Here is a 22,579-nt window from a genome sequence, read left to right as displayed (position 1 = left end):
AATGTGTCGTGGCAGATTGCTAGCACCTTAGTTTAAGCGGCAGTGCGGAGCGTGAGTCGTCTCTTCAGCTGTAATGCAAGTTATAGCATGAAAAAACATGCATGAGCATCAGAAGGTATGTTGAAAGTTACCATACAACTTACAGAAATGAATCATGTCTCGTAATTGCTCAGTGTTTCAATCACGTCAATAAAGCAGCTTGTGAACAATGTCACTTAATGTTGCATTTACCTTAGTAAAGTTACCCAATGTTCATAGTTCGTTAGTTAGCTATAAAAAAAAACACACTAGAGAGGAGCTTATTTACTGTTATTTATATTTGTTTATTATTATATATTTTGTATGTATGTATGTTTGAGTTTGTAAGTGTGACAGTGACAATCACACAAGTCAAACATGCAAAATATATAATAAAATAATTCTTCGTGCTGGTTTGTTTTGGACAGTTAGATATTTCAGTTTACTCAGATGGCTATGGATCACTATGAGGGGGACATTTCATTAACAGAAAGGGGGGTGATGATGGACAAAGACAGAGTTCAGTCCCATCCTCTCATTAAGCTCGAAAAGTGCAGACCATCACTAGATTAAAGTAATCCTCTTTCTTTCCAAAGACCATGTCTCTATTAGCTTCCACCGTGGTCGGCCACACGCGCCGGATTAGACCACATCACTAATGGACTTATTGTTGTCGGTATCTGCATACAAAAAGACCAGCTATGGGGGGGCCTGGGGCTGTCCTCCTAGATGTGCCATCAATAAAGAGTTCCTCCCCTCCCTCATCCTCTTATCTCCTCTACTTTTGTTCTCCACTCAGGCGTTTTGTGGGCCAGCGTTATGTCCAGCAGCGCAGGAGCGGGTAACGGTTTACACACGCAACGCACCCAAGCACTGAATAATGATGAGTTTACAGTAGGGTGAACGTGTTAGACAGTCAGCCACCCACAGAGCAGCTGTTTCCCCTCCAAAAACACTTGATTGAAGTTGTTTAGTAGCTTCTGTTGTTACGAAATGCTTCATAATACAATGAAATTGGGACATAAGGGAGGTTATGCAAATGGTTTGGAGCTGACCTCTTATTAGGCATCAAAGATGAGAAAATTCGAGGCTTGTCTGATTTAGTTTGGATAATTTATTCTGATAAAAAAGTTTTGATCTGCAAGTTAATGCTAACAAATGTATTGTCAAAGAGCTGAAACGGCCAAGACGAAGCGTTATTGTGTCTGGTGGAGAATCAGGACACCTCTATTAAAGTCTAGATTCCATCACAGCAACATAGTGATGTAAGCAACTGAAACTTACCCATAATGCATTGTTAATGTGACTGACAGGCTAAAACTGGTAAGCTTGTAGTGGAGAGGATAGCTCACCCTAAATATGAAAATTAATTTGTTCACCCTCATTTCCAAATGTTCCAAATATTATGGAACACAGATATTTTGAACATGGTCTGTTTTTTTGTTTTCTTTAAGAATTATTTATATAGGATTTTAGTATTTATTAATATTTTGAATTAGCCTTTATTTGTATATTTTCATTGTTAACTTTAGTTTAAGTTTTAGTATCTATTTAAATAATTGTAAAAAGTAGTATTCGTATAATATAGTTCTCAAGGTGTATCATTTCAGTTTTTCATCTAATATTTATATTTAATTTTATTTGAGCTTATTTCAATTATTTTTTGTTAACAATAACAAAAGAAGGAAAGAAAGGCATATAGGTTTGGAATGATATTGAGGGCGAGTAAATTTTTATTTTTAGGTGAACTATCCCTTTAAGGATTTTTTAGGAAAGAGGTGAACATGTTTGTGTTTTGTGTGTGTGTCTGTGGTTTATCCTGAGTGGCAGGCCGTCACATGCTGGGAAAGGTGTGAAGATTAACCTCCTATCTAGCTTTAGACCAGAGAGCCTGCGATTAACTTGAGGATAGAGCTGAGTCTTGGGAATGGACTTCCTCGGGTTTAGACACAAACACACTCTAAAACAGTTTTCAAAAACTTTTCAACCAGACTATTCTTATAGAAACATTTCACGAATCTTTATGCAGTGCGAGTGCACATTTGAAATGACCCTCCCTGATGACGTCTCTTCGTTAGTCTCCTCTGTGTAAAAGCACCTCTCTGTCATTTAAATGAGGCTGGCGTTCCCTGATGCAGCTAGCATGGGCCGCTCCAGGCAGCTGCTGGTGGGACAGTGATTAACAGTGAATGGGGTCGAGGTTAGAGTCGATTCCTCTGGCTCCGTGCCTCTGGATCCTACTGTTGGTCAAACGCCCCCTTCCTCCTCCTCTTTATCGGGATAATGACACCCACCTCCTGCACTGCACATGCGGCCTTGCCCATAAAGAATACTCATTTATAACTTCAATTTGTCGCCCTGACATGGCGAGGGGTAAGAGGTTTCGGGGAAGACCAGACGGGCCTGTTTATGGGCAGTTAAGAGCCTTGAAATGATGTACCTCGGCAGCACGTCTCATACATCTCTCCGTCTCTCATTCACTCCGTCCCTCATATAGAATGCATATCATTTCATCAGGCTGGAGAGGGGTGCTGGGGAGCGCTTTTGGGTCATAAAAAGATGAAATATCACTGTTATTTCTCGAGTCTTCACCGTGTCTGCCACCGCAACTAAGGTTTTACGAGCGTTGTAAAGCTGACTTGTGTCTCAGAACATGCAGCCCAAGGATTGCATTGATACAAATATTTATTTATTTACTTTTTATTTATTTATTTGTTTCTTTCTTTCTTGCTTATCTATTTACTTACAAGTTACTTATTTATTTACTTGTTTTTGTATGTTTTTATTGCAGATATTATAAATATTTATTTAGTTATTTGTTTCTTTAAAAAACATTGCAATTGCTGTTTATTTTTTATAAATGTGTATACATGTTTACTTATAATATTTGTAAAAAAAAATGCTTTTTTTATTTATTTACATATTATTTGCTTGAATGTTTATTTATATAGTTGCTTTTTTGCTGATCCTATTTGATGTAGATGTATTTTTTTAAAGTACTTTAAAATTGAAACTGCACAAAATTGTTCGTTTTCACTTGTATTGTTTGTCCTGGGACGGTACCTGAATATTAACACCAGCCTGGTGGTTCAGAGCGTTTCTCACACATGGAGGAAATTATTTTTCATGCATAGTCACCACATCAGTGCATCCAGATGCTTTTCATCAATCAGCTGTGAAAGAGAGAGACGAAGAGAGCGAGGGATCCCAGCTGTTGTGTTCTAACAGGACTCAGGTGATGGTTAAGCAGCAGAGACAGCATCTAAATGAACGTCGAGACGAAGACAAACACGCACATGCTAATGCCACTGCAAACAAAAGCCGTAAAATAAACCGAAAAAAGTGAGTGTGGCGTACAAGCAGCGTTGATTTCCCACTGTCCCCAAGGCAATATCAGTCTGGGCTTCTGCCCTGAGCCCGCACCGGGCTCATTACGTCTGGAGAGGCCTCTTTGATCCTATCGGGGTTTGGGATGATGAAACGTTGAAGGCAGCAGATCGCTGTGTGTGTGCGTAGAATAGTATGTATTAGTGTGTGGTGGAGGGGATGTTAGCTGGTGGGGGTTGAAAAGAGGGACAGATGTCCAAGCTGCACGTGCCTCAAGCGTCATATCCAACCCCCCAACTCCCCTGTTACCTCTCCACCCCTCTTCGCTTCTGTCCCACCACCCCCCGACTTCTGTCAGGAGCTGGCCCAGGCCGTGGGTCCATCGACTGCAACAGATGTGTTCGGCACTGAGCCATACTGATGCTAACCTGACTGTAGAAGACCTCTGAAATCCAACCTCTTCCAAGCTGCTGTGGCATTTCATAGCCAGAAGATATGAAACCTGATCTAGATCCTCTTATCCTCTGAAGAGCCATTGATGGCAGAGAAGATTAGAGATGAAATTCCTCAAAATGTCACAAGTTCTTTGAGTTCTTTTGCTTGCAGTTGTGGGCCAGGCTGATATATTGTTTCCAGCCATAACTGACTTCAGGGCAGAGGTTTTGCCGCATCTTTCCAGAGATTTGGAGGAAGATATTGAGATGTCCTTTCATGTGGGCCAAAGACAGGTGTATTCAAGAGACGTACTCTTTCTCAGAGCTGCTGTAATTGTGTTGACTCCACAAGGGAACTCTTAGTGGCGGCCGCAAATCACTACAGAGAACAGAAGAGAATCACTCATACACCCAGACAGCTCAAGAGAAACCGCTTAAGCATCTCGCTATAACATTTTTGCCAATGTTTTGCTGCACATGAGAGCATATTTCATGTGAGGACATATTTCTTGCGAATATGTTTCCGTATTACTACAATTTTCTGTAAAAAATCTCTCAATTGTATGCACCAAATGCAGCGTTTCGACTTAATCTCTATATACGCTACCAATCAAATGTTTGGGGTTTTTGTTGAAAGAAATGAATACTATTATTCTGGATGAAATTGATCAAACATGACATTGAAAACATTTACATTGTTACAAGAGATTTCTATTTCAAATAAATTCATATATTCATCAAGGATTCCTGAATAAATGTATCACGGTTTCCACAAAAATGTAGCTCATCAGTTCTCAACATTTAATAATAATAATAATAATAATAAATGTTACTTGAGCACTAAATCAGCATATTTACATGATTTCAGAAAAATCATGTAACACTGAAGAGTGGAGTAAAGACTGCTGAAATAAAAAGCTTCATTACATTTTTTTTATTGTACAGTTTATTTTATTTATCCATTTTCTTAATTATATATTTACATTGTATTTGTTTGTTCTTGTTCAGCTTTGCGGTTACAGAATTGAATTATAATTTTAAATATATTCATATAGAACAGTTATTTTGAATTCCAATAATATATCACATTATAACTGTTTTACTGTATTTTTGATTTAATAAATGCATCCGTTGTGAGCATAAGACACTTCTTTCAAAAACTGTCCCTGAGGCCTTTTTTAGTGGTGGTGGGTGTCCGTATAAGTGGAAGTTTTTTCCCTTTTCCTGCCTCAGGTCTGCCCTGGTCAGGGGTGGTCTGTTGTGGATAATTGGACGTCCAGGGGGCTGGAGGACAAATGTGACCATTTAAAGAAGATGAGAGAGTTGAGGAACCAGCGGACAGGCCTAAAGCTCTCCATATGTCCACACACACAGATAATGATTAGCATTAAACCTCATCAATCAGATAAATCAATAGCCTGACGGTCAGCTACCACCTGTTCATCTGATTGTGCATGCTAAGCTCACATAGCTTGGATTTTAAGCGATGGTGGGATATTAATTAAATGGTAAGAAATCTAAACATGTAAGATGCATCATTGGGCACCTGTACATCCCCAAATCAACATTGGAGGGAGCGGTGCAGATTTTTAATATCAAGGCACACGGATTAGAGCTTATAAAACTGATATTGACACGGTTCATGATTTCCTGACCCGAATTTAATAAGATTTATACCTCACAACGATCATTCGCAGAGATCACATCCCATGTCTGCGCCGATGAAGACATCTTCAGCATGTGTTTGTCTATTTGTATGTCTGAGCGTGTGACAGATCACTTCATGCAGCGAGGACAGATTGACAGATGACCAACTCAAATGCCGAAAGCGCCTCTGCGAACATAAACCTTTCATCGCTGAGAGAGAGCCATTTGTCATTTGAATATTAGATTTTATTCATGAGTGATCGTAAAGCATGCAAGCTTTCAGGGAACAAAGTAACATGCTTTTGAGTGCCTGATCACGCTTGACGATAAACCTTTTCATTAGGCGTGAATGACTGTGGATGCATTTGCGTGTTTAGTCTAATCTTCTATTTAGAAAGCTGATAAAAGTATCAAACACCATAAAATCAACCTTGTTTAGAGCTGACAAACTACTTTAGCAATGCAAACTGGTTGTAATGCTGAAAAAGACCTCAAACGGACCCGTCTCGACTTTTTGAATTGATTTCGTAAAGCCTTTCACCTGCCGCTCAGTGACTCAAACAAACAGACTCATTACTGTATAGACAGCTGCATTGGTTGCAAGTGAAAGCCCCCAGCAGAGTAATATGCTGGTGGTTTTAAGGGATACCTTACAATGTCAGAGACCCGACTTTAAAATTAATGAAGGACCGGGGATGAAGAATTGATTTTTTCGAGGGGAAAGGTTGCGAGTCGGGGGATTCATTAGCCATGCCCCACAGAATGCAGCTATAGTGGCAGCCGAGGGAGGTAATTGAAGTGGACTGCGGGTAGGATTACACCGACTTTGTTTTCAGAGGAGATAGAAAGATGGAGAGAAGTAGAAAGAAGGGGGTTTCCCCCCGAGGTCAACGTAAGGGGTTAAAGGTCATAGTCTTAATCCTTCATCCCCAGGGTTTATGGGTAATTGGCAGTCTAATCAGGGTTTATAGAAGCTCTTTTGGTCAGAGCTGGCCCAGGACTAGTTTAAAATTATACCCTTTCCCACCTGTTAGAGTCATTTGTACCTTATCTTAAGGTGTTGATTGTCAAGATAGGAACAGCAGAAGAAGATGCTTAGTTTGTATTGGCTTAGCAAGCACCTTTAATAATTATATATTCATAGACTTCTTGCCGATTTCTTGTTTACTGGAAGCTGTATTTGCAACAAGAACGGGAAAGTCCAGGAGAACTTCATTTTCCCTCAGATTGGAGGGCGCCTCTCTCTGGTTCTGTTGTTGGCTTGACAGGGCAACATTAGATTTCCATAAGCCCACGGGACTGTACTGTTGAATTCTGTTTATATGCGTGTGAGTGCATGTGTGTTGAAATTAATTAGTTGAAAGCTCACATACAGTGTGTTTCAGGAGCGGTTCACAAGGTTAATTAAAGCTGCAGGTAGGGCCAGGGATTCAAGCTTGCCCAAATAGATTTGACTAACACTCAGCACCCTGCTGGTTGAAATCTTGTCAAGCCATTTACGACTTGTTTTGAAACATTACTGCTGTTGTTGTAACATCTAATTAAGCAATAAGCCACGAATGGACATGCAGAACAGGTATTTTACCACGGTTAGAGTAAAATAAGGGTATATATAATACAATAATTATATATGTATATGTATATGTATGTAAATTATATATACTCTCATTTTACTCTGACCATGGAGAAATAACTGTTATAAAATACTAGTATGTTTGATACTAAATATGAATTCAATTAATACTGAATTCAACTGGTGTTTGATCACATTGGCTGTTGTTTTGTTGCCATCAGAGAAAAAAATACCAAATTGTGAGCAAATCTTTAAATAGTTCACTAAAATGTGATCGACACAACTAGCTTTGGTTTTTCGCTATTTTAAAATGCGACATCAGTAGACATCCAATTATACTCATGTTTGTCAAGCAGGAATGCCTCCATTATTCACCATGGCATCCTCATGAAGTGTAATGTATATTCAAGCTTGATGCCACTCCATCGCATACATTTGAAGGGTAGGAAATTAAAACAGCAGCAGCTGACAGACATCCATTAGAGGTGCGATGAGGGGCGCCCCAAATAGCTAACGCTAATATCTGCCTGTTCTGTTGTCCTGCTTTGGATTCATCAACAATATATTAATTCACACATGCTCGGAGAGCTTCATTCATCAAACCGAACTCTCCCGCCCTGTCGTAATGACATTGTAGCGACATTAACGCAGTAATTTAGACGTAATGGCTGTACATTATCCATCCTAAAGTCAAAGCATACACACTGATTCACTTACTCTCACATAAACGCATCATATGCACCAATTATATATTACCCATAATTAATAGTCAGAAATTTAATTCCTTCTGGTGTCAGGCTGTTTTTTTATCCATCTGTGGCTTTTCAGTCTATTTCGGCCATAATAAATCTTGCATTATATCGATCCATAGCACCTCTAAAGATTTGTGACTCTAATCTCGAGGACCCGCCGCAGAAACACTCCAGTTCCTCTGCTCATCAAGAGGTATTACAGACCTTGAGATAGCATCAAACTCTCACTGACAAAGCTCGCGGTGCTGAAGGACAGCCGGTGTCCCCAAGCTGCAAACCTTGACTGTGGCACCGTCGATCTATTATGTGCATGACAATGATATATTTTTGCAGATATGACTAATGTCTTGCATTTAAGAGCACACTCATACGCATTTATCTTGAAATGCTAATGTATAATGGGGTAATTTGAAGGACAGGGGGACTTAAAAAGTGTTGTTTAATATATATAAAGGTTATTTATGTTGACTTCAATGGCTTTAAGTGTTACAAAGTGATTATTGTGAATTATTTTTGCAGATATAAACTGCTTTTCAATGATTTCACACATGCTGAAGCTAGTGCTAGTACCCACTAGTGCTGTCTGGAATTGTAACCAATATAGAGTTTTGAGAGGATTATCGATGCCACCACTTGGACTGTTTTAATATGCACAATTTTTACCCTATCATCGCTCTAGTATCTATACTGAATTAATCATCGTTAAGGTTTGATGTGCAAATGTCAAAGCTCAACCTCCGCAGCTTCAGAAATCTGCCTTAATGTTAGGAAGTGTTCAAAAAGTTAGTGTAACACTTCTGATATGTCAGTTTCAGCTGAAAAAAAAAAGTTCTCTCAGCTCTCAAACTTTTTTGATTGCGTAATTTTAGGAGACGTGTGAAGCGGTCAGGCTGAGATAGAGGGTGAGAGAGAGCATGAACGAGATGGATGGGAAGAGTGAGAAATGAGTGCCTTTGGACTGTTATCAGACCTGTGTCAATTCGGTTGGATTACAGAATTTGGAAAAGTTCCAGAGAAAAGGACAGATTTAGAAAGGAAGCAGATAGGAGATACATTGTCTGAGAGAAAGCAAATTATGCAGTTGGGATAGAGATTCTTATTTGGGAAAGTACGTTTACAAAAACTAAGACCAGGTACCTGTATATCCTAGACTAGAGTTAATCTGAAATAATGAAATAAGAAACTGTCTATTAGAAAGGACCTCTTTCAAAACAAAAGTGTGCATCTGGGATAGATTCTGCATAAAATTGTTCCATTAAAAAATGCTTTGCATTTCTATTGGCCTTGAGCACCCTTGGATAAATGGGCTGAGTTGTCAGTTAATGTACTTGATAGGTTTTTGTATACCCTTAAATGGAGATGGGCGTGTGTTATGATAATAACCATCTACTAGCACATGCTCCCCTCATTTATAATAATTCATCAACAAGGAATGAGAACAAATTTCTCCTGTTGTGAAGCTGTTGTGAAAATTTTACACGAGAACTGTTTCTGTGTGAATAAGCAGCAAGCAAATTATTAGTGAATGAGAAAAGGAAAAGTGCTGTTATATCAAGATAAGAAAAAAAAAGTACAATAGGATTTTGCAAGCAGAATTTCTTCAGACACTATTTAGTGTCTGCTGCCTGTTTCAGTGTTTGAGTTCAGTCTGTTCCCTTTGGCTAAGGGAACTTTAAAATTCCCTCTATCACGCCTTGCCGACTAAAACAGGATCCCATTTCAGTGGATTTATTTGCTGTCTGAGCTCTGGATATTGTGTTCTGAGTGAGAGAGCCATAGTTTGGTTCACTTTTGGATCTCATCCAGCGCAATATCGGAAGACTTCCACTTCACACACTCTATCTGAACGAATACCTTTCGCTCTGGGGCACATACACCAATTGGAAGCGTGCAGTTGATAGAGCACTGTCCAGATTAAAGTATTGGCAGTGCCGGCACTATGAAATCTGATAAATGGCAATAAAATGGAAATCCAGATTGAGAAGGGAACTGATATCATCAGCCCCAAAGGTGCAGGAAGGTCGATTGAAGGATATTTGTGCTTGTGTAACCCCATTTGTGTTTAAATGTGCTTTGTTTGTGTTTTGTACACAATTTCATTTTTCTGTCAGTTATATTTTTCTTTTTGTGACTTTTTTTTGTCAGTATCAGTAACAAAAAAATTGTGGTTTTGCCTGTGTCTAACTGATTTAATTATTCATAGTCATGTGTTAGAGGAAACAATGCATTATTTATTAGGTCGACATGGACAGTGAGCAAATTAAGACCAGAGGGAGAGGGGGAACAGGACAGCATTGCAAACAAATTAAACCAGAAAAAACTAAGAAAGTGATTTCATAGCAATAAGCTAATATCCCATAAATGCTGCTGCATAGTACTGTTTGTGGAGTCATTATATTTGTTGTGGTCGTTTACATGATTATTTTCATCTTTTCTCCGTTTCTTCAGTTCTCCGTGATGATTTCCGACAGACCCCCAGTGACGTGGTGGTGGCAGCAGGAGAGCCGGCAGTGATGGAGTGCATCCCTCCTCGAGGCCATCCAGAACCCACTATCTCCTGGAAGAGGAACAACGTGAAAGTGAACGACAAGGACGAGAGGATTACGGTGAATGTTCTCTTTCTTTCTTTCTTTCTTTCTTTCTTTCTTTCTTTCTTTCTTTCTTTCTTTCTTTCTTTCTTTCTTTCTTTCTTTCTTTCTTTCTTTCTTTCTTTCTTTCTTTCTTTCTTTCTTTCTTTCTTTCTTACTGCACAACTGTTTTCAGCATTTATGATAGCAAATCAGCATATTAGAATGATTTCTGAAGGATCATGTGATTCTGAATACTGGAGTAATGGCTGCAGAAAATTCAGCTTTGACATCACAGGATTAAATTACTTTTTAAAATATGTTCAAATAGAAAACACTTATTTTTAAGTTGTATTAATATTTTACATTATTACTGTTTTACTGTATTTTTGATCAAATAAAGGCAGCCTTGGTGAGCATTAGGGCTGCCTTCAACTAAAGGTTTTTCTAGTTGACTAGTAGTCATTCAGTCAACTAATCGTGTGTTTATATTAATAATCTATAAATCATAATAATGAGCCTTTAATTGCCTATATAATACATTGCCTTATACTCAAATACTCAAACACATGCATAAAGCTTGCTACAATGCACCGGCAAACTTAATAATCATGAATTGGGAGACTGTCAAAACATTTTATTAATTTATTGATAATATTTTCTGTTTTCAGCTGCAGAGATTAAGTCGACAAGGCTGACTTGTCATCTCCGCAGTTGTGGACACGCCTATATGCACGTTTCATACGGATTACATAATCTGAGAATATTTATTTTCCATTTGAATTGGTCCATTTAAAAGACATTTCAAGCTTTCTATAGATATATTTCTCATGTCTGTGAGGCAAGTATACACTGAGTTTCCGTTCACTGAGGCCAGGACTGCAAAAAACGCATCCTGATTGTTTTCATAATTTTACAAAAGCACAACATTTTGTTGTTATTGTAAGTTTACAGAAATAAAAGTAGACCCTTTACAGTTTGCATTACTCTTATCTGTATGACCTTTGTATGTGTTTCAAGTTAAATGCAAGTGGTCGCGCCGGCGCCTGTTGTCATGCAGTAAGCGTGCTCTCCACACTTACACTTGAAATTGAACACTTGACTTGTGAAGTTGCTACTAGTGCTAATAGTGATTAGCCATATTTGAGGTCGATGAATGATAGACGAATGTTTGGATTTCCTGCAGTTAACGATCTGTCCCTCACGGACTGCGTGATTTTGATTTTTTTTTTTTTTTGCTTGTAATCGACTAATAAAATTTTGGTCGACCAAACCTCTTCTAGTCGACTAATTGACTATTGGGGGGCAGCCCTAGAGAGCATATGAGATTTCTTTCAAAACAATAAAAAAATATTACCGACCTCAAACCAATTGTAATGTACATTTTTCCAATACTATATGTATTATATAAAAAATATTTTATATTGATTTTGAATAAAAATAAAAGCATGCATTTTTGAACATTTCAAGATGTTCACAGAAGACATTGCTCTTAATAACTCACACAAACAGCCAAAAAATAGGAATTTCTCTTTTCTCTCTCTCTCTCTCTCTCTCTCTCTCTCTCTCTCTCTCTCTCTCTCTCTCTCTCTCTCTCTCTCTCTCTCTCTCTCTCTCTCTCTCTCTCTCTCTCTCTCTCTCTCTCTCTCTCTCTCTCTCTCTCTCTCTCTCTCTCTCTCTCTCTCTCTCTCTCTCTCTCTCTCTCTCTCTCTCTCTCTCTCTCTCTCTCTCTCTCTCTCTCTCTCAACATTACAGCACTGACCTTTTGTTTGTCTGTCTCTCTCTTACAGTCGTTCCTATGACTCTCCTATCAACCACTTGACTAAATGGGCTATTACAGCCCGTTTACTAAATGTATCAGTTTGGCCGTCCTCTCTGTGTCAAGTGTTTCAAAAACAATCAAACTCGCTTTGCTGTAGTATTTATGGTTTTTCAGTGCCCAGAAACCATGTTCATAAAACATCACAGCATGTTTGGCTTCCAATGGGGACCAACTCAGTTTTTAGTGTCTTTTTCCCTTAGATGTTTTATAAATGCATACCCCTGACAGATCTTGGTGTACTTTTCCTTACAGATCCGTGGAGGGAAGCTGATGATCTCTAACACACGGAAGAGCGATGCAGGAATGTATGTGTGTGTCGGCACTAATATGGTTGGAGAGAAAGACAGTGACCCTGCAGAGCTTGTAGTGTTTGGTAGGTTTGTAGTTCTACTTTTTTTCTCTCTCTTTTATTTTCTCTCTCTCTCTTACACTGATTTCTTTGGAATCTCATTCTCCTGTAGAGCGGCCCATGTTTGTACGTAGACCTGTAAATCAGGTGGTTCTCGCTGATGACACCGTGGATTTCCAGTGTGAGGTTCAGGGAGACCCTACTCCCACCATACGCTGGAAGAAAGAGGAAGGAGAACTGCCTCGGGGAAGGTGAGACTTAAATGCATGCATTAGCAAAATGATAAAAGATGATTATGATTAATGGATTACATTTTTTTTAAACGAATTAATAACTATTTTATATTATAATATAATTTAATGAATAATAATAGTAAACAGACATTTTTAACAACAATAGTACACATTTAATAAAAATAATAATCATTTGATTTAATAAAAATACTTGTAAGTTTAAAATATTAATACATACATAATGTATATATATGATATGATATGATTATAATTATACTTATATATTCAATAACTTATTATTATTAGTGGTAGTAGTGAATGTGTACTATTATAAAAAAGTATTAAATTATCATTAAATATATTTTTATTACGTCTGTGCAACGATTAATCTAAAAAATTGTGTTCATATTTTTTATTTTTTTTTATTATATATATAAATATTATAAATATTTATATATATATATATATATATATATATATATATATATATATATATATATATATATATATATATATATATATATATATATATATAATTATGCAGTGTTTCCCCTAGAAATTTTTCCAGTAGCGGTGCTGTTACGTGCCGGAGGTTGTTTCCAAGCCGGTCGCGGGGGGGTCTGGGGGTGCAAGATTTTTTTTTTTTTTAATAACCCCTTAAACCATGACTTCTGGCAAGTTTTGTGGATAGAAATGGACATTTTGAGACATACAAATTTGACATACCATCAACAGAAGGCATGATTTTTGCAGCATGTACCTTGAACTGGTCACAAACAGGATTAGGACAGGATTATTCATGTTTTTCTTTTGTGTTAATTTTCAGCTGTAAGGTAGAAATTGATAGTGGAAAAATGAAACTCTTTCCTCCCTCACCTGCACTACTGATCTTTTTTTCTGTAACACACTTTAGCACTTAGATACATCATCATGTAACCAGTACTTTAATTTATGTTGACGTGCAAAGAGTTCATCAGGGGCAGGGGCTCAAATGTAATGCTGTGATTAATCGCATTTCCCCCAAACTTGTAATCATCAATATTTAAATGTAGAATCACTAATTAAATTAAACACACAAAAAAAAGGGAAAAAAAGAAAAATGTCCACACAAATTGGACAGAAAATAGCCCTATATTAAAATATAAAACATCAGTATATTATTCTTCATTCAGTTCTATGCAACATACTCAGATTTAACAGATTTATTTTTTGACTAATTATCAAAATAAAGTATAGTCATACAAAGCTCTTATTACCAGAGCATGTGACCAGAGCAGGTAATTTTACCATTGTTGCCCAGCATGGCTATACCAGCTCAGCAAACAGAAGTCTACTACTGAGAAATTTAACGTTATTTGAGCGGACTTTGCTTTTCCAGTGCATGATCGGCGTTTGGGCCGTTAAGGAGCAGAACGCGCAGCGCAAACACGGAGCGGAACATTGAGCAGAGAGCGCAATGCGCCGACACACACTCACACACACAGAACGGAGAGCGCGGCGCAAACACCGAGCGGAAAAGACCTGCCCGTGAAGTTACGAAACAAGCTTCGCGAGAATGAAACCTGATCGCCGAACACGGAGGGGCGGGACGGCATATTTTCCATAGACAGTAAAAAAAATGGACACAGCGACCCCATAGACTTCAACGGAGGAAAGTTCGTACCGCAAACTCCTTTCCGCAAGCGCTTGCTCGCTCTCCCGTGGCGTCTGTCGTTGTGTCTGTCGTTGCGTCGCTTCTATTATGAGTGCGCTTTCCGCGCGCCCACATTTGAAATATTTGCATGTGAACGACTCCTTATGACAACGTAAGTGAATGTCGTGATATTACTGATGATGTGAAGATTTTGCAGCGGCGCTGCTTAATACATTGTAGGGGAAACACTGTGCATGCATACACACAACATATACACAAAATAATTATACACAGTACATATACAATGTAAACTTTTATTTTGGATGCGATTAATCACGATTAACTGTTGCACAGCCCTTATTTTTATATTGTTTCACACTTTATAATTATTCTGGCAAATTCTGCAATTTAAATATATATTTTCAAAACTCATTGAACACTGTTAGCAGCAGATGTTAATCACACTGAAGCTTAACAGTGTTAAAATCCACTGTAGCGAAACATTGCTGATACAGCTGGCAGAGAACAGTGGGTCTCAGTTTATAGACAAAAAATAGAGAGTAACTGTGTGTGTGTGTGTGTGTGTGTGTGTGTGTGTGTGTGTGTGTGTGTGTGTGTGTGTGTGTGTGTGTGTGTGTGTGTGTGTGTGTGTGTGTGTGTGTGTGTGTGTGTGTGTGTGTGTGTGTGTGTGTTTGTGTGTTTCCGGGCAGGTTTGAGATCCGTGTCGACAACAGCCTGCGTCTTACTCAGGTGAAGGCTGAAGATGAAGGCTCGTACACCTGTTTATCTGAGAACAGCGTGGGCAAAGCCGAAGCATCCGGAACACTTCAGGTCCACGGTGAGTTACAACAACTCTGCAGAAGCACAAATGCTGCTTAGCTCAGTAACTCTCTCTCTCAAACACACACGCATACACGTCCACACAGCAGCACATCTGACGGATTTGACAATAATTCTATTATATTCTTCCCTCTGACTTTAGCATCTTTCTCTCACACACTTAACCGAGTCTGAATTTTATTAACCGGAGCCCGCACACTCACACACACGTGCTGGCCTTGCATTTTGCTGATTACAGGAGTGAAGTATGGCAACAGCCATTTATTTAAAGCTGCCAGATGCAATTAACATAATTCCATCTGGTTAGAGGCACATCTTGCTTCATAAAACATGACTGTGGGCTTGGGAACATGCACACATTAAGAATATTCCACACACTTAATAGATGTTTATAGCAGCACACTTGCTGTGAATGATTTCACCTGACAGCTGATGGAAGATGATTCAAAGTGTGAGTGAAGCTGAAATATTATTAGTACAGCTTTATATATATTAATATATTGAAATATTTTCAAGTATTGAAAGTGTTTTATAAACCATGTTATGAGTGTTGTCATGGGAACTAATATTTTTGTGAGTCTAAGGATGCCAACAGCTCAGAGTCATCTTGTAATTATGGCATAATTCCAACATGACATGAACGAAACATTAATTTAGAGTTTCTCTCATCACTTTCTCCTCATCACCTCTTCTTCCTGTTACTGCCGCCCATTGTTGTTTCATGCCACTTGTTTCATTAATCACTCAGAATATTTTTTTCTTTCATGTTCTAAATACAAAACAAAATTCCAACTTTCCAATCCACTCATCTCATTTTTATCCATTTTTTTGTCTTTCTCCATCCTCACCTCCATTATAGTGGGCCCATCTCGTAAGTACCATTTCATTTCTCTGCATGCGTGTGGGTGTGATTCACATGTTTTGGAGGCTGTGATTGGTCGTGGCAGGGTTAAGACCCTGTTCTGACCATTCATTTCTGCATACTTGCCTCTCTTCCTTATTGTCATTTCTCTTCAAATTTCCTCTTAAAGAGATTCTGTCATTTTTTTTTTCACCCTCATGTATTTTAAAACCCATATGGCATTCCTTATTCTGCGGAACTGTATTTCAAAGAATGTTTCAACTGTTTTAGTAACAGTGTTTACTGTCAGTAAAAGTCAATGGGGTCCAAAATAACACTGAACCCAAATGACTTTTTTTTTTTTTTTTTTGGACGCAAAAACACTGAGACATTTTTTAAAAAAATATCTTCTTTTGTGTTTCACAGAACAAAGGAAGTCAAACTGGTTTGGAATTATTTTTGGATGAACTATCCCTCTACATACAGAAGTAATGAGTGACTATTCTAGTCCAGCTCATTATTTCTGATATGCAGAGCAGTAACACTGGGTTTTACAGGTAAAACCGACATTGAAAATGCAGGTATTTGAACTTCAGAGGCTTTTTGAAGTGTTGGATGATCTGGATGTCCTTTACTGAGGAGAATTAGAAAAGGTCATTATCTAACCCAGCATATGAGTGACCTCTGTGAGAATAGTGTGATCACATTACAGAGACACTGAAAGAGAGGACACCTTTGCTCTGGTGCTTGACCATTACTGCTGCAATGCCCATAGTAAATCAGTGGATGTGAGTTCTAGAACATCTGAGGGATTTGGAACTGATTTTTCCCCCACAATGATTTTGTGCATTGTGGCCCAGTCAGTCAGCTAGAACAACTCCATATTGTCAGCAGAAACCACTTGGTTTTGGCTTTGAAGCCCTGCGGAGTCACCAAGCCTACAATCGTTTTACCCTTAAAAGTGTTCATAAATAGCATAAAATAAATACTCGCACTTTTGCTTTTTTTTTAGAACTGGAATTTTATACCACTTGCTTTGTTTTTCTTTCAAGAACTGTATTTAACTTAAGGCACAATGAGGAGTACATGTGACCAAGTAATTTCCAGATACGTTATTTCTGTCAAGGAAAACAAGTGGAAGGACTATATCTGATGCTGATGGAGCACTTCAGTGACAGACAGACAGACAGGCAGAATAAAAGAAAGAACATGTTTTCAGAGGGAAGCAAGGGCGTTCTGCTCCATTTTAAAGTGGGTAAAAAGAAACTGTTCCCAGCAGGGTGTTAGTTTTCATTCAACCCAACATGGGTCGTTGGTGCTTTTATTTTATCCTTTATGTGTCTTGGATGAGATGCATTTAATGGAAAATTTGGGAAATTGAAAGTTTGGGAGTACTTTCAGAGCTATTCAAACTGTTTTTGTTGTAATTTTTAGCCTAACAAAGGATATCTTAGCTCTGTTCCAAGATCTATTGAGCTGCTCACCTAGGCAACATTTTTAGGTCATTTTAAGTCAATGTCAGAGTTATTGCAAACAGTACCTGAAGGAAGATTGTATCCCTCAGATGTTTGTCATCAGGGGAAATGTCAGTTATTTTCAGCTCTAGGAAGATTTTGGGAAGAATTTGATAAATTAAAATGTTCTAACCTTTTCAGAAACCTTTTTGGAAGACAATCTTTTTTTGGTCTTTTTGTCAGAGAAAAAATCTTGCAAGCTGAAGATTTATGCACAAATCTCAATTTGTTGAGATACAAGTTTAATATTAAAGTGTTTTGTTCACATTCTAAACAGTATCTCACATATCCTTCATGTATACTATACCATTCATGTTTTGGGTCGTAAGATTTTTATAATTGTTTCTGAAGGAAGTCTTTTAAGTTGTTTTTGAAAGAAGTCTTTTATCAATTTAATGTGTCCTTGCTTAATAAAAGTATTCATTTCTTTTAAATATATATATATATATATATATATATATATATATACTGACCCCAAACCTCTGGATGGTAGTGTACACGGCAATCCCAAGATGCTACTGTTAGACTCTATTGCAATCAGCTTGTTTTTCACAGTCTTAAAAAGTAGATTTTGGGATTTGCAACAGGGCTATAAAATTAACTTGGTTTTAGACTTCTAAGCTAGATAAGTGTGTCAGAACTCTCTGTATTCAGTGGAAAAGCCAGACATTTAATACACATGGGTTAGATTAGTCAGACTTTGTGCAAGGGAGAAACAGGAATAGATTCTGTCTTCTTTCTGCTAAAGATGACGGATTGGTTTCATCATTTGCATGTTTTCAAGATCATGAAATAATCCATGGCATTTTCCTCAACTGCCCTCTTCATTAGCATGTCTAAGAGCTGAGACAATAATATGAAATAAATCCATGTTGCAGCGATTTACACCAGATAAATCCTGCTGCACTGGGGCCGCCTCTCCAACGGTGCTCATTTTAAGCTGTCCTAAAAAAAGTGTTTCCAATTTCCAACTCTGACAGGACTGATCTTAGCCCATGCATATTACTGCATCCTCAAGGGGGGTATTTAAAAAAGCACAAGCTTTCTTAGAAACCATATTTATGCAGATTATGTTCTCATTTTGATAATGCAGTATATGAATACTGAATGAAATATACAGCTTATGAATTTGGCAGGTATTGCTGGACAGAAAAGGCTGCTCAGCTAGGCATTGTAAACATATGCCCTGTATTGGTGTAGATAACCTGCAATGCTGTAAAGCGTTTAATCGGTTACACTCTAAAGACTGTATTAATTGCATGTAGGGGGTTTTAATTGCGGCGCTGAGCACTGAAGCATGTCCCTTCCACACTTTCTGTCTGCATCACTGTTCAACGCTGACAACTGCCTGTCATTGCGAGTCCCTCTGGGGATAGACACGGTGTTTGAAGACATGTTTTGTTGGCGGTGTATGTGCATACGAGTTTGTGGCTGTGTATTCACTAACCACTAACTCTCCCAGAGGGAGCATGAAAGTGTTGGATCCTTGTGCGTGTTGTGGGCAGTCTCAGGAGGACACAAAGTTCCGTGAATAATTTTTAGCTTTCAGCACTTTTGTTTAGTCTTTTGGGTGGGTGACACTTTTGACCTGTCACTAACCAGCCAGCCAGCCTGGCACCATCACAGCTCCGTCTTCTACTATTCCATCAAATACACCATCTGTGATATTTCGAGGAAAACATCTCCAGAAAGACTTATTATAGATATCTTAACAGATGGCTTTCTATCTATAACTTGGAATAGTTGTGGTTGATTTTATGGCTGAGCAGTTATGTTTAACTTAAGAAGTGAAATGAATGTGTATCCTATAAATTATTATTAATAATAATAATACATTTAAGATTATATCATTATTTATATGATGTATAATTATTATTATTATTATTAGTAGTAGTAGTAGTAGTAGAAATAGTATATTATTATCAAATATAAATATGTTTTTAATGTTATTATTTGTACCATTTATTATAAAAAATAAATGAATAACATGGCATTCTGTTCTATAACTTGGAATAGTAAAGTTGATTTTATGGTTGAGTAGTCTTTTTTTTCATGGAAAACTTCAAAATAGAAATGAATGTGCATCCCTAACAATAATATTAACAACATAAACAACAACAACAACAATAATATTATTAATAATGATTTATTAAAATTACATTAATATTAAAGTTTATTTTTTATTTTTTTTATATTAATTGATGTATCTTAATTTATTTGGCCCATATTTCAAAGACTTTCTCATCCATTTGATTTGTCTTTTAAAAGCATGGCATGCTTGTTGGCGGTAGAGGTATTATGTATATTTTAAATCCTTTCTTAAATCTTCTTCCTGTCATAACACATTTGCATGTATGTGACACCTCCATTCTTTCCTTCCGCAAAACTCCATGCTGTTTCTGTAATGTTATTTTAACTAGTAATTATTTATCACAGCCCAGGGCACATTTTCGTGGGAGCATTCACTTCTTGCTGCTAAATTGTTAAGTCATATTTTTAGAGTGAAATCCCTTGAGACAGTACGTGTTTAAGTAACATCTTTCTTTTTTTTTTTTTTTTTTTTGGTCGGACAAAAATTCAGATTTGGTTTCTGATTAAAAAATTTCCACTTACATTTTTACATTCACATATATACGTTTTTGCATATTTAGAGAGAAGGATCATAATTCATGATATTGCATGCAGTTAAGTCAATATTTCAGTCCTTGCATCAGCCCAGGTGAGAAATACAGTCAATCCCGGAAGGCAAATGGGGAAATTGGTATCATTACCTCTCCAGTTTGCTTTGAAGTCTCTCTAGACTAGTGTAATTATAGTGGCAAGGGATGTTGCAGATTTGACCTCCAGGGTCAGTGATATGGCTTCTGCTTGACCTCTGGACAGCAACCTTGTGACCCCTGTGGCCAGGCTCCCTAGTGGGCCTTGTTCTGTTTCAGCATGCATGTCGCCTCCAGGCTGTGATGCAGCCTACGCTCCACGACAGAGTCTACGAGAAAAGCCAGCAGGCAGGCAGGGAGCCAATCGGGAAATTGATCTAAGACAGCTGCATTGATGGCATCTTTTGGATGGTATTTGACTTTTTGTAATGAAAGAGACAAAAAGAAATAAAAAAAGGAGTGACTAAGCAAGTGGTGGGGTGAAATAAGAGAGTGATTGAGGTAGATTGTGAGACAAATAGAGTGCAGTTTGTTAGTCGCATTAGTAGGGAAGGTGCAAACGCTATCAGCCCTTCGGCTTGATGAATTAGTGGGAAATTTGAGGTGAGCTAAAGGAGAAAGCCCTTCCTGAGTATAAATGCGTGTTGTCAGAGCCGACGCGTCACTCTAATCGTGTGTGAAACGCAAGAAAAAAATTGCACAGGAGTGGGAAGGAGGATGAGAAATCAATTAGCATGTGAAGGTTAAAGGTGACAGCGTTGCACATTCACATGCGCCTGATAAAGGGCAATAGCACGGAAATAATCAATACCCATCAGCCCCAGCCGAGCTCAGACATGAAGGCCGATCATCAGTTTAGTTTATATTCCACCCTCGTTGCTAAAATTCCAAACCCTGTCTATCATGCAACATCCTCTACTAATATGGGAGTTTGTTCTTGTGTTAATTTTGTCAGCTTTTTCTTCTTTTTTTTTTTCAATTTAGTCTTAGTCCTTTGTCAAATGTACTTTTTTTATCATATTTAGTCAACCTTGTTTTGTTTTTGTTTAGTCAAGTTTTAGTCGACTAAATGTTTTTGGCCCTATTCGGACGGGCTAGTTTTCTAAACGATGTTTGAGTTACAATTTTTGTCACTTGATGTCTGTGATTTCATGTGCCAATTCGGACAGGACTCTGCATTTCTGCAACACTCTCTGTTTATTACAGAGATGGGAAGTGTGTGTTTTCTAGATATCGCCATTACAGAATGTCTCGTGCGTTTGCATGCATTACGTATGACGTATTTGTCTTAAGTTATTATTTATTGATATAATTTTAATTTATTATAAAAACCCTATTTAAGTAACTTGGCTGTGGCTGTTTATAATAAACGCATATTGGTGAGCAGCGAAATCTAGACAAGCATCTTACTCTTACCTGATATAACCGGACTTAGTCAACCCGTTCGGAGCGGGATTCAAACCGGGGTCTCCAGTGTGGGAGACGGGCACGCTAACATTGACACTAAAGACTGTAGCTTCCAGTGTCAGTCGGTAGCGCGTCAGTCTGTGAAACATGATTTTCTCAAGCGTCCCCCTGGAAATCTAGTCCCTTCCGAATAGGGCTAGTTTTAATCAATGATACCTTAGTCACATTTTGGTCATGCTGCATAATGGTTAAACTGATAATAATCTTTATTTTGCATTATTCTACATTTCAGCAGAATTATTTGCATTTTCACATATAAGTACAAATCAAGAGAATGTCAACTCCTTTGCATGTTTTTTTTTATTTTATTTTTTACCTCATCTAGTATACTGATTTATTGTAGGCTATTTATCATTTAAATTAACAAAATCTTTTTCTACATTATGAAAACTAGTAAGACAAGTTCTCTAAAAGATAAAAGTGAAATTCCAATAATTCCAAATTACATTAATGGGACAGCAAAAAAGACTTTGTATTGTCACACAGTGCAGTTATTCACTAACCACAATTGCAAACAATACAGTTGAGATCCATGTTTGGATTTATTAAAGTTCATCACTGAGAAGCTTTGATTGCAGATCAAGTCTCAGCAAACAGTGCATGTGGCTCATGAAGGAACACAGACTTGCTGAATTACATTTTTATTTGAACAGAATATATCAGCGGAGATGGCTGAACTCCAGCTTTCTTGTTTGTCAGTGTTTTCAGATCATTGGCCCTTCTTCCGCAGTGTTGAAAGAGCTTGTGCACATGGTTGCCAGATTGCAAAGATTAAGTATTTAGTAAGAGTATTTAAACTCTTGACATCTGGTAACCGCAAACATGAAAGTTCATACTAGTCGCTTGTACTGCAGTCTGTAATGTCTTGTCTTTATCTATCTATCTATCTTTCTGTCTATCCATCT

General features: G+C 37.8%; 1 protein-coding gene across 2 annotated transcripts in view; it reads left to right on the top strand.

Moving 5' to 3' along the window:
* Window positions 1-22,579, top strand: part of robo3 (roundabout, axon guidance receptor, homolog 3) — an 80,883-nt gene that overhangs the window by 24,799 nt on the left and 33,505 nt on the right. For both annotated transcript variants that reach the window (XM_081355115.1, XM_081355116.1), the window contains exons 3-6: window positions 10,200-10,357; window positions 12,393-12,513; window positions 12,602-12,740; window positions 15,066-15,193. In XM_081355115.1, the coding sequence (XP_081211241.1) occupies window positions 10,200-10,357; window positions 12,393-12,513; window positions 12,602-12,740; window positions 15,066-15,193 (546 nt within the window). The remainder of the gene's footprint in view (window positions 1-10,199; window positions 10,358-12,392; window positions 12,514-12,601; window positions 12,741-15,065; window positions 15,194-22,579) is intronic.

Source organism: Scardinius erythrophthalmus (genome assembly GCF_964197995.2).
Source record: "Scardinius erythrophthalmus genome assembly, chromosome: 23".
Classification (NCBI taxonomy): domain Eukaryota; kingdom Metazoa; phylum Chordata; class Actinopteri; order Cypriniformes; family Leuciscidae; genus Scardinius; species Scardinius erythrophthalmus.
The sequence above is the reverse complement of the archived record's forward strand: the minus strand, read 5'-3'. Positions and strand labels throughout refer to the sequence as shown.